At 31.8% G+C, this 12,158-nt stretch overlaps 2 protein-coding genes across 9 annotated transcripts in view; one reads left to right on the plus strand and one right to left on the minus strand.

Annotated features, from left to right (window-relative positions):
* Positions 1–1,080: 1,080 nt before the first annotated feature.
* LOC111697680 (uncharacterized) lies at positions 1,081–1,881 on the minus strand. The gene is made up of 2 exons (XM_023467763.1): positions 1,870–1,881; positions 1,081–1,746 (listed from the first exon to the last, which is right to left on the minus strand). Exons 1-2 carry the CDS (start codon positions 1,879–1,881, stop codon positions 1,081–1,083), a joined length of 678 nt encoding a protein of 225 aa, XP_023323531.1.
* A 2,388-nt stretch (positions 1,882–4,269) lies between these two features.
* The window catches only part of LOC111697687 (uncharacterized), a 36,718-nt gene continuing 28,829 nt past the window's right edge, over positions 4,270–12,158 (plus strand). The window contains exons 1-7 of one of the 8 annotated variants that reach the window (XM_023467771.1): positions 4,270–4,372; positions 7,702–7,741; positions 8,219–8,275; positions 8,886–9,164; positions 10,472–10,512; positions 11,051–11,088; positions 11,316–11,409. In XM_023467771.1, coding sequence (XP_023323539.1) covers positions 4,304–4,372; positions 7,702–7,741; positions 8,219–8,275; positions 8,886–9,164; positions 10,472–10,512; positions 11,051–11,088; positions 11,316–11,409 — 618 coding nt within the window. In that variant the 5' untranslated portion in view covers positions 4,270–4,303. The other 7 variants (XM_023467770.1, XM_023467772.1, XM_023467773.1 and 4 more) reach the window with 7 other exon arrangements.

Here is a 12,158-nt window from a genome sequence, read left to right on the forward strand (position 1 = left end):
AAATTTTAAAACATGAAATAATGTAGACGTTTACTGCTGGTTTACTGTTTCCCAATAAACACTAATAAGTAGACCTATGGAATGCATGGGACGTTTACAATTTTTTTGGGGGGTGGCGGGGATTGCAATATTTTCAGCTAGGAACCATATTTTCATTTATCCAAGGTGGAGGGAGTGGGGATGATACCCCACATTACCCCCCCCCCCGCTCTATATAAGCTCCTGCCTGTGTGTTGTAATTGTTTTCTTGACTCGATTATAATTCTCAAGCGGCAATATACCCTCTATAGTATCTATCTATACCCCCATACACCGGATATACTTATTCATTTAATATATATCGGCAACATCCCAACAAGACAATATATAATTATCATTACCAATCGATCATGATGATATCTGTAGCTATAACAGTTTTTATGAAAAAAATAATTATGTAATTAAAATTTTTTTTTTTATATACCTAAGAAATAAAATTTATTTATAGAAAGAGGGGGGGGGGGTGGACGTGGGGTGCTCTGGATTTTCTTCCAGATCCATTTTATTTTAAAAATTTAAATTTTAACCCAGACTCTTTGATTTTACCTTAAACCCCTGAAATCTAATTCAGATCCTTTGTTTTTACTCAAAACCTTTTGATTTATACCTACACCATTTCATTTAATTCCAGATTTTTTTTATTTTACTGCAGATCTTATATTTTTCAACGAACCATTTAATTTGATGGTTTAAGATCTTTGATTTAACTCCAAACCCTTGGATTTTACTTCAAACCCTTGGATTTTAATCCAAACCCTTGGATTTTAATCCAAATCCTTGGGTTTAACTTCAAACCCTTGGTTTTTACTCCAAATCTTAAATTCACTCCAGACCTTATAAATTTACTAAAGACTTTAAGATTTTATAACTCCAGACCTTTAGATTTTTCTAAATTCTTTACTTTACGTTTTACTTCAGACCTTGATTGTCTTCTTTTTGTTCTTTGATTTTACCCCAGACCCTTGAATTATACTCAACGGAATGGGCTAAAGAAAACATTGGGTTTCACTGCAATACTTTGGGATTGGTACTTTAACCGTTTCAAATTACACCCTTTCTTGCTGGTCTGCTATTCGTCTGCTGACCCACACCCTTCCTTGCTGGTCTGCTATTCGTCTGCTGCACCACACCCTTCCTTGCTGGTCTGCTATTCGTCTGCTGCACCACACCCTTCCTTGCTGGTCTGCTATTCGTCTTCTGACCCAAACCCTTCCTTGCTGGTCTGCTATCCGTCTGCTGCACCACACCCTTCCTTGCTGGTCTGCTATTCGTCTGCTGCACCACACCCTTCCTTGCTAGTCTGCTATTCGTCTGCTGCACCACACCCTTCCTTTCTGGTCTGCTTTTCATCTGCTGCACCACACACTTCCTTGCTGGTCTACTATTTGTCTGAAGCACCATAATCTTCCTTGCTGGTCTGCTATTCGTCTGGTGCACCACACCCTTCCTTGCTTGTCTGCTATTTGTCTGCTGCACCACACCCTTCCTTGCTGGTCTGCTATTTGTCTGCTGTATCACACTCTTCCTAAGTGGTCTGCAATTTGTTTGCTGCACCACACCCTTCCTTGCTGGTCTGCTTTTCGTCTGCACCACACCCTTCCTTGCTGGTCTGCTATTCGTCTGCTGCACCACACCCTTCCTTGCTGGTCTGCTATTCGTCTGCTGCAACCACACCCTCTCTTGTTGGTCTGCTATTCGTGTTCTGCCCTTTATTTGCGTTATTACGCAAATAATCTGCTATCCGTCCCTCGTTGCTGCGTATATCTACGGTTTGGTCAAAATTAAGCGTAGTTTGTCTTTGAGTAGTTGACCTTGCTTAAGGATTCTTACGTCATCAAACATTTTATTAACATAAGTTAATAGTGCGCTCTAGTCAAACTAGTTTACTTATCTATAGATTATAGAGATAATAAAAATATATGTATTATAGTTTACGCAACTATAGATTCAACAGATAATACAAATAGATGTATTATAGTTTACTCAACTATAGATTATACAGATAATACAAATATATGTATTATAGCTTCCTCAACTATAGATTATACAGATAATACAAATAGATGTATTATAGTTTACTCAACTATAGATTATACAGATAATACAAGTAAAGTCATATCAGCTTACTCAGAGGTTACAGAAATGATAAAAGTATAGTTCTATTAGCTTACTCAGAGTTTCTAGAGATAATACAATACTTAAAGGCCAAATGATTGTGATATTTTCATTTTTTTTAAACATTGTGAATACAGAAAGGCTAAGTGCCTCCACTCCTAAATTTACATTTTTGCCTTTTAAAAAAATTTAAGAAACTATTTTGTAATTTTCTTTTTATGTTTTAATTGCACAGTATGATTTTGCACTTTATAAGGAATTTGAATCATTTTTTTCAAGAATTATTGTAGACTCTTCTCTTGTAGTTTTAATATTGACAGTTGTCTTTGTAGAACTAAACTAATTACTCTAGTCATAGCTATTTAATCTATGATTAAACCAAACTAATTACTCTAGTCCCACTCCCATCTATTTAATTTATGAATAATCTAAACTAAGTATTCTAATCATAACTTTTTAATTTATGAATAATCTAAACTAAGTACTCTAATCATAACTATTTAATTTATGAATAATCTAAACTAAGTACTCTAATCATAACTATTTAATTTATGAATAATCTAAACTAAGTACTATAATCCTAACTATTTAATTTATGAATAATCAAAACTAAGTACTATAATCATAACTATTGAACCTAAGTACTCTAGTCCTAACTATTTAATCTATGAATAAACTAAACTTATTACTCTATAGTCCTAACTATTTAATTTATGAATAAACAAAACTAATTACTCTAGTCCTAACTATTTAATCTGTGAATAAACTAAACTTATTACTCTATAGTCCTAACTATTTAATCTATGAATAAACTATAACAATGTATAAAACGGTTCATTGTGTTTTGTTTATTGTGTTTCAACTTTCAATGAAAGCAATGCATTAAAGTAAATTGTGTATGCGTCACTCGGAATCAATTCATGCTGTGCATAACTTCGCCTGAGGCTGACGCATAGAATATTGAAATTGCGTACGATATGTATTGTCTGCATTATTAAATTACTTTTTAATATTTTCGACACGGAAAAAATTATGGAATGCCAAATATTGAGTCTCGAAAGATATATCATTATTATCATTTGAATACTATCTGAGACCTACAGGGTGTCCCACGAATCATGACATTTTGTGAATCATTTTTAAACTATTCAACAACATAATGTTTTGTGGGACACGCTTTACCAACGTACAGCTTTGTCAAGTACAAACCATTTGCAACGGAAATTTAAAATTTTGATCGAATGGGGGTGTGTGATGGGGGGTAAGGATTTTGGTGTTTCACATAAGAATGAAAGAGGTGTTGGTCTCCAATGAGAAGTGTGGTCTCCGAAGAAGAATCTCTCTTATGAAATGTTCGGAACTCCGATGAACATTTTTGAGTCTGCAGTGAAAAGTTGGGGGTTCCGATGAATTATAGAAAACATGGCATCTCCGACAGTATACGGTCCACAGATAACGATTATTACTCTCTAAAGATATTTATATAAATATATATAAATATATATCATGGTAAAACACAAAGGATGAGACTGTAAAGACGACCTAAAAATCTTTAATCTGAATATTCCAAATTAAATTAAGTCTTTTGCTTTGAATGTAATCTTTTTATGATTTATTTAATGATGAGGCAAAACAAATAAACGTCTACAGTTGCAAAGAAATCTTAAATAGTAAAGTAAAAAAGTAAAAAATTATTTATTCATGAAATATAACAAAAACATACAAAATTAAGTGTTTCACGAGAAAATATTTAAAAACCTCTAAAAGTAGAGGTTGTGGGAATGTTTCCCCAATTCTGAAAAATAGAAATCAAAGGAAAAGGAAAGGATAAGGAAAGTTACATATTTATTGTTTACACTATATTTAATATAAATTAGTGGTGGATTGTTTGTATTTTTCGACGATGAACTAACAACTTTTAGAAATAAAAATTATAGATTTATTTGTAATGTTAAAAAGAAATTAAAAAGCTTTATGGATTGTGAAAGAGATATAGGTTCTATGAAAAACGGGCATTTTTAAGCATCTTTTTAATTCGCGCCGTTTTTTATGTTTTATGTTTTTATCCTTTATGTTTTATTATTTCTTTTACTCTTTTTAACTATCGACCTCGAAACCATCCTCAGTATAAGATCGAACGGATAAGAGGATGTTTAAAAGAATGGATTCATGGAAAATTATTCTTTTATTCTCAGTCCTACACCTGGTGCACCCTCAGGTCAGCTTTGAAGGGACCATTCATCCAATTTTAAGTGACTCGACAATTTAAGAGGTGCACGCCCAATTCACAACGGTACCCTTCAAACCTGTTTCTAAAGCAACAATGAGGAAGATTTTGGTCGTTTTGGTTTAATAGTTCTTGGTCTTTGTCCTCAAACAAATTGAAAATGGCCGATTTTAATCAATCTTCTTTTTGTTTTCAGACGACGTTACAAAAGGGTACCGGGGTTGTGAATCGTGTATGTCCCTCGTATAATAACTTATATGATTACTTATCGATAATCAGTTAATCAGGGTCGGTACATTCCTTCAAACAATTGGCTCAGCAGCTCAGTTTAACATCATTCTTCGGCAAAAGAATTTCGCCAACTACGTTCATTAACAATTATGAATATACAGGGTGTCCCACGAACGAAACAAGATATTTGAGTGATAACTTAAATGTCGTTTTTGTTCTTTGAAATAATTTGCGATATTTTTTAGAAAAACCTAGTTTTAAAGTTAATAATCTTTGAATCAATAATTTAACCAGAGATATGAAGAATCTCGTTCAGATTCCGACAATGTTGGTTTTATTTAATAAACTTAAATCTGAAAAAGATTCTAAAATCTCCGACAATATTGACAGCAAAATAGCAGCCCACATTTTGGGAATTCCAGGACTTGGGCGCAAATTATGTAAAGTTTTGTTTCAAGAATCATACTCGTAAAGTTTATTGATGATAACTAACGGACAATGTTTCAAAAATAAAAGACGACTTTCAAGTAGTCTCTTAACTGTCATATGTTTTGTTAAACACCCTGTAAAAAAATCTGTATACGTCATGGCTTATTATGTTTATAAATGTCGTCTTCCGCACAAGAAAGGCATAGTTTTAATATCAATTAGTAAATTACTTTAATATTTAATCTATACTTTTTGTTCTTCATATTTTAGTTAAATGCTTACAGAATACAGTTGCGTCATGCAAATAAAATCAAATAGTCACGCATTACAAGAACATAATCCTTTCTCAGGGAGTTTCGAGATAACTCTGAATTGTTGAATTTTGGAGCCACGCACTGATCTAACGGTTGCAAGAAAGCAGTAACTTTCGATCCCAATTTCACCAATGAAACAGCATTCATTTTGTTATCTGTGATACGCAAAGAGAATAGATTATAAATAGAGTGGAATTTAAACAATCCCTTGGTATGAATTTTGGCTGCCCCTTTCACCCTGAAAGGGAGTTCAAATTGTACAATTCATGTAGATGTTCACAAATTATACGCATCACATTAATACAGTATGATCCCTGGACATATCCCCATTCCAATTTCTTTGCTTTATAAAGTTGTTAAATAACTTTAAACGTGTGTATTCGTAATAGGTGAATTAAAATCATTATTTTATGAAACAGTTTAGAAACAGTTCAACAAAATGGCGATTTTCACTTTTTTGGAGTAAATGCCACTCTATTTATAATCTATTCTCTTTGGTTACGTTTTATCTGTGATACGTTTAAATGAAAACGTAGACAAAACTTTGTGATTGAAAGTGTAAAGTTTAGCCCTTGGCTACTGGTTAGTTCCAGGGTGGGGATAAACTTAAGATCTAGATTACCTTGCTTCTTCAGACCTAGGAACCCATGTATTGTGTATATATCGAGATTAATGTTTGAGTTGGATCCTTTGTTAATCTGCAGATTAATTTAATTTGATATCCTGCCTGCATGGTAATCGTACCCTTGCACTGGAGGAATAACAAAAATGAAAAGATTAATTATTAATTCGCCAAAGTAAAAGTGCTTACAGTGGATATCATGATCAAGAGATCGGGATAAGGAGTATCAAACACAAAAGTTCCCACCTGTTATCCTAGTGTTTAAATCAAATACTGTCTGGAGCAAAATGTCACAAAGAATTACGACATATAAACTTGTCGTCATTTTTTCAACTTAAATGGGTCGGAGTAAACCTTTTCATAGTAAACCTTGTCAGAGTAAACCTTGTCAGCGTAAACCTTGTTAGAGCAAACCTTGTCAGAGTAAACCTTGTAAGAGTAAACCTTGTCAGAGTAAACCTTGCCAGAGTAAACATTGTCAGAGTAAACCTTGTCAGAGTAAACCTTGTCAGAGTAAACCTTGTCAGAGTAAACCTTGTCAGAGTAAACCTTGTCAGAGTAAACCTTGTCAGAGTAAACTTTGTCAGAGTAAACCTTGTACATAGAAAACAAAATCCTTGAATTTTCAAACCCGAACCAGACAACGCGATGCCCTGGACCATCTCTACCTGTTCTCTTTTTCCTTTTTATTGAAACCTTGCTTTTAAATCAGTTTGGGACCAATTTTTGCAAACCTTCTCTATGAAGCAGTTTGGGACCAATTTCAAACTCTCTTTAAAACAGTTTGGGAACAATTTTAGCAAATCTTCCTAAAAACAGTTTGGGACTAACTTTCGTAAACTTTCTCTTAAAAACAGTTTGGGACCAACTTTCGTAAACTTTCTCTTAAAAACAGTTTGGGACCAACTTTCATTAAAACTTTCTCTTAAAAACAGTTTGGGACCAACTTTCCTAAACTTTTCTCTTAAAAACAGTTTGGGACCAGCATTTTCAAACTGTCTTAATTATCTCTTTAAAACAGTTAGGGATCAATTTTCGCGAATCTTCTCTTTCAAACAGTTTGTAACCATTTTTTCGAACTTCCTGTTGATAAACTATTTTGAATTGATATTCCCAAACCTTTTTTTTATAAAAAGTTTGGGACCATTATTCCAAACCCTCTCTTACAAATAGGGTTGTTAATCATTTTTGAAAACGATCGTTTTTTTGTTTCGTTTTTCAATTAGTTTAAAAACGATCGTTTTGTTTTCATCGTCGTTTTCATAATCAAACGATCGTTTTTCGAAAAAATGAAAACGTTAACTTACAAAACAGTTTGAAACCAATTTTTGTGACACTTCTAGTTAATAAATTGTTTTGATCCAATTTCCTTTTTCGGAACCCTATCTTAGATAATAGTTTGGAAATTTTTTTTCAAACCTTCTTTTTCCAAACTGCTTGAAACTGATTTTTGCAAACGCGAACTTTCGCGCTAAAAATCCAGCTTGAACGAATTTTTGTAAACCCTCTCTTTAACAGGTTTTTGGAATCTATTTTCGTAAACCCTCTCTTTAACATGTTTTTGGAATCTATTTTCGCAAACCCTCTCTTTGAAAAGTTTTTTTGAATCTATTTTCGCGAACCCTCTCTTTAACAAGATTTGAAATCTATTTTTGCGAACCCTCTCTTTAACAAGTTTTTGAATTCTATTTCCGCGAACCCTCTCTTTAACACTCTTTGTTTAGGATCTGGAGCCTGTGAACAAAATGAACATTACAGCTTTAGGCATTTGCATTTTTGTAAATTAGTATTTTTCATTATTTTAAAGAATTGTTCTAGTTTCAGTAATTACTGAGGATTTTTACTCAATCATTGAGTTATTTTGCTACGAAATATTTTTTGTTCTATTTATTGAATTGTTCTTAAACTAGCATTGGAAAAAAAGAATTATAACTGTCTTTTATATTTTTAGTACAGGACTCTGATTGTCTAATCCCAATATCTTTGCAACCCGTATGTCATATACCTTGAATATTTCGAACTAATAATTTTGTTTGATCAAATATTTTAAGTTTGTTTATTTATTAATCATTATTTTTATGTAGTTAATTTTTAAATAAAATCGTTACGAATTTAAATTTGAGAAGTAAAAATTAATTGAAGTAATAAACCGAAACTTTAAGTTAAGCTATAATATAAAAAGTAAAATTTACTCTATTTTATGATTATTATTTAAATAAGATTTCTAAAATGTAAAAATAGTGACAAATGCTGACTATACAGATGTTTATATTGAAACCAATAATGAATCAGGAACAGGAATATTATACAATTTTTAATATTAAAGGGATATTATACAATCTTTAATATCAAAGGGATATTATACAATTTTAATATCAAAGGAATATTATACAATTTTAATATTAAAGGGATATTATACAATTTTTAATATTAAAGGGAGAAATCAAAAATTTTAAAGGATATACGACGATTTTGATAAACTTTTGTGTGTTGATGTGTTTCCGATAATTTTATTCGAAATTTGTATTTACTTTCTTTGTGAACATGATTAGCAATATCTGATGAAGTTTTGAAAGTACAAAAAGGCAAACCACATATAGGAAAATCTTTATGATGATTTTTTACAAAAAATCAAATTTGTAAATAATAAATCAATAAAATAAAAAACCACCTGCCACTCAAGGAAACACAATGTTTTGTGAGAATACAAATAGTTAAACTCATATTCTCTTCGTTATTCATCAAACCCGACCTGAAGAATAGAGGCTAGCAGGGTTTAAGTTTTAAATTTCAATAATTCTTCATGTCAAAAAATCTTTTCTTGGACAATTTCATTGGAAAATTTAGCAAACATAATAAGAAATCCATGTTTTTAAATTTTAAAATTGAATATATGTCCTGAGTTCAGATTTATTTCATAAATCAGCACATTTTAACCTGACGACCGAACAACAGCATCTGACGACTGATAATCAGCTGCCAATGATGGAAAATCAGCGCTCTGATGAAATCAGTCTCCAATCCACCACAACACCTCTGGACCAGAAGGAGACAGCAGAGGACATTTTGTCAACTGACGAACATTTTTCCTCTGTCGACATTTTGTCCGCTGTGGATGATATTTCCTTGAATCCGTCCAAATATCTGGCGGTAAACTACGTTGCTAAAATACAAGTCAAAGATCAGGGTGAGTGAATTCTTTTTCAATCTTTAGAAAATTAAAGAATTTTAACCTTTGTGCATAAATACAATGTCAGCCAGAATTATATTCGGCATGATTAATAGCAATGCGGGATTTAATCTAGTGTAACCAGTGTGAACTCAATAGCTCGGAATAAGGATAGGTCCATTGATGTAACCCCTTCAGTTCTAATACAGACCCGAAATTAAGCTCAGATTGGATAGTTCTTATTATGCAACACATTTAGTTCTCATATGGAACCGGAGCTAAGCTTACAGTGCAAGTAGTCCGGCTTACGTAAGCATGACAGGTTATTAGCTCTTTGTATATAACTATATATCGGACAGAAAGTAGGACGGATAATAAAAAAGAATCTGAACTTTTCATGAACTTAATGTTTATCTTATTTAACTATTTAAAAATACATATTTTCATTGATATTTTCCTGACATCTTAATAAGCTGGCATTTTATCTATTTTAAAGCAATTTATTATGAGTTAGAAATATATTCCCACCAAACAACTCCTTGCAAATAATGCAAAACTAAAACTTATACATTAATTTTGTTTATCTTAATATTCAAAGGAAAACACTGTTTTTCAATTTTGTGATCTCAACTGTTAGATTTTTCAATTTTATCCTTTCTTTAAAATTAAATAAATTTAAAATTCAAACTTTTTAATAAAATAAAATGGTTTGTAAAATATTTAGATGAAAGAAATAAAAATGTTATAGAATTCAAAGAAATTTTAAAATTTAAAGATGCATCATGCAGCTGCCCAAACAGTTATATACAAAATATACAACTTTTTTCTTTCTAAGATTGTCCAATCTATTTACCCCATTATCAATTGATTTTTGAAGCTCTTGGAGAAAAGTGAGAAATGGGAAGTTTTTGTTTATTTCCAAAAAAAAAATGTTTTGCAACGTATTTCGTGCAAAAGTTTCTGGCTTATTTGGGAAAAAAGAAAATTTTTTTGTTATTTAAAGATTTAAACTTAAAGGTTAGGCACAGGTAATTTTAATTTCTTTATTTACTTTGCTTTTCTTTATTGAAATCACTTCCATCGTAAAATCGAAGAAAACATTATTTTTTTAAGAAAAGAAATGAAATCTGGATTCTTTATGGATAAATTAATTGAGAAAATCAATTTTTTGTTCCTTCAGATTTAATTTTTTCATATTTTTCGTTCTGTTTTGGTAAATACAAGAAAGTTGACTATACAAAAAAAAATATACTATTTTAGTTTTTAACTCAATGATTTTATCTGTTGATTTTTTGTGCTTTTTTACTTTTGTACTTTCTGTTAAGGAACTGGGAACCAGTACACTATATCAGAAATTCATAGCAAGGATCACTTTCAACTATTGAAAAACCAAACCAAACCAAACCAAACCAAACCAAACCAAACCAAACATCACTTGAAATTTCTTAGTTTAAAAATGTTGGTTGTTTACCTCAATACTACAGTTTAACCCAGAAATTTAGAGTAATTTATGATATATGTCGTCTTGACTAATTTTTAAAGGGTTTTATACTATTGTACCTAAATCTCAGTAATTGTAAAAATAAATAGATAGCCAATAAATATGTAAGATCAGTTTAAAAGAGGTCCATATAATTATTCTATTTAAAAAAACTAAATATGCATATCATCTTTCCATTATCAGTAGGTTTGAAAAAACATCATTATTTAAATTCTTTTGGTGTTTCCGAAGTTCTGGTTTTAAATGTATTTCTTTGAAACCTTCTTGACATTTTAATTTTTTAAATGATCACTTCTTGATAGGTCAGTGAAGTATATATTTTCTCCTTGGCTATTCATATTATAAAGACCCTCCAGCCAATTAAGGATAAGCCTTTTAATTGACTATTGTTGAATGTAAATAGGACGATGAGACAATCAAGCTAAGCCTTGTCGATCCCAGGTAAATATTAAATATATTCAAGAAACGGAGACATTTCATAAATTTCAAGAAATTAAACGAAATTTATAAAAATTTCAAGTTAAGAAAAAGATAAAAAAAATAGAAGAAACTGACGACATATTTTAAAATTAAGATTTTCAAAAATTTAAAAATCAGCGAATCGTTGTCATTTTGTTTCTTTTTATATAATTGCAAAAGTATTTATCTTTAATAAACCCCAATTTTAGACGAAATGCTACAAGTTCGTGTAGTATGTATACAGGAGGGTTTGGACACGCCACAACAGGAGTTAGATGCAGACTCTCCCGTAATCTGCCACAGGTAACTCTCCCGTAATCTGCCTCAGGTAACTCTCCTGTAATGTACCCCAGGTAACTCTTCCGTATTCTGCCTCTGGCAACTCTCCCATAATCTGCCCCATGTAGCTCTACTGTAATCTGCCCCAGGTAGCTCTCCTGTAATCAGCCTCAGTTAACTCTCCCGTAACGTAATCTGCCACAGGTAACTCCCCCGTAATCTGCCCTTTATAACTCTCCTGTAATCTGCCCCAGGTAAACTCTCCTCTAATCTCCCCAGGGAAATCTTCCGTAATCTGCTATAACCACTATTCAGGTCAAAAGGGGGGTCGTGTGTGCATTTTTCATACCTTAAAACGCCTTGCACTGCACTAAAGCGCTCACATTTCTTTACGTTGTTTACTTTAAGATATTTTTATGGTGCGAGAAACACTTTTCACTGTAAATATGTGAGCTTGTGTTGTAACTTGTAGTGCCTGTATGCACAAACACAAAAAGTTTGATGAAACAAATTAAAAAAGTAATTTAATTTTAAAAGAGTTAAAATGAGTTGAAAAGTTGCCAAACTCCTCAGGAGTCAGGGTGACCCTGAAAATCTACGTTGGATTGGATTTGATCAAAACGACAAAAGCCTTATTATATTTAATAACGCAATTATTTTTAAAAATATTCTTAAATACCCTTTCAAGCACCCTCCAACCAACTTCTAACCGCCAAATATTAAATTTCAAAATGCGAGTTATAAAATTCCTGAAAGAGAAACTCAATTCTTAA

The sequence above is a fragment of the Eurytemora carolleeae genome, unplaced genomic scaffold (assembly GCF_000591075.1).
Source record: "Eurytemora carolleeae unplaced genomic scaffold, Eaff_2.0 scaffold253, whole genome shotgun sequence".
NCBI classification, from domain to species: domain Eukaryota; kingdom Metazoa; phylum Arthropoda; class Copepoda; order Calanoida; family Temoridae; genus Eurytemora; species Eurytemora carolleeae.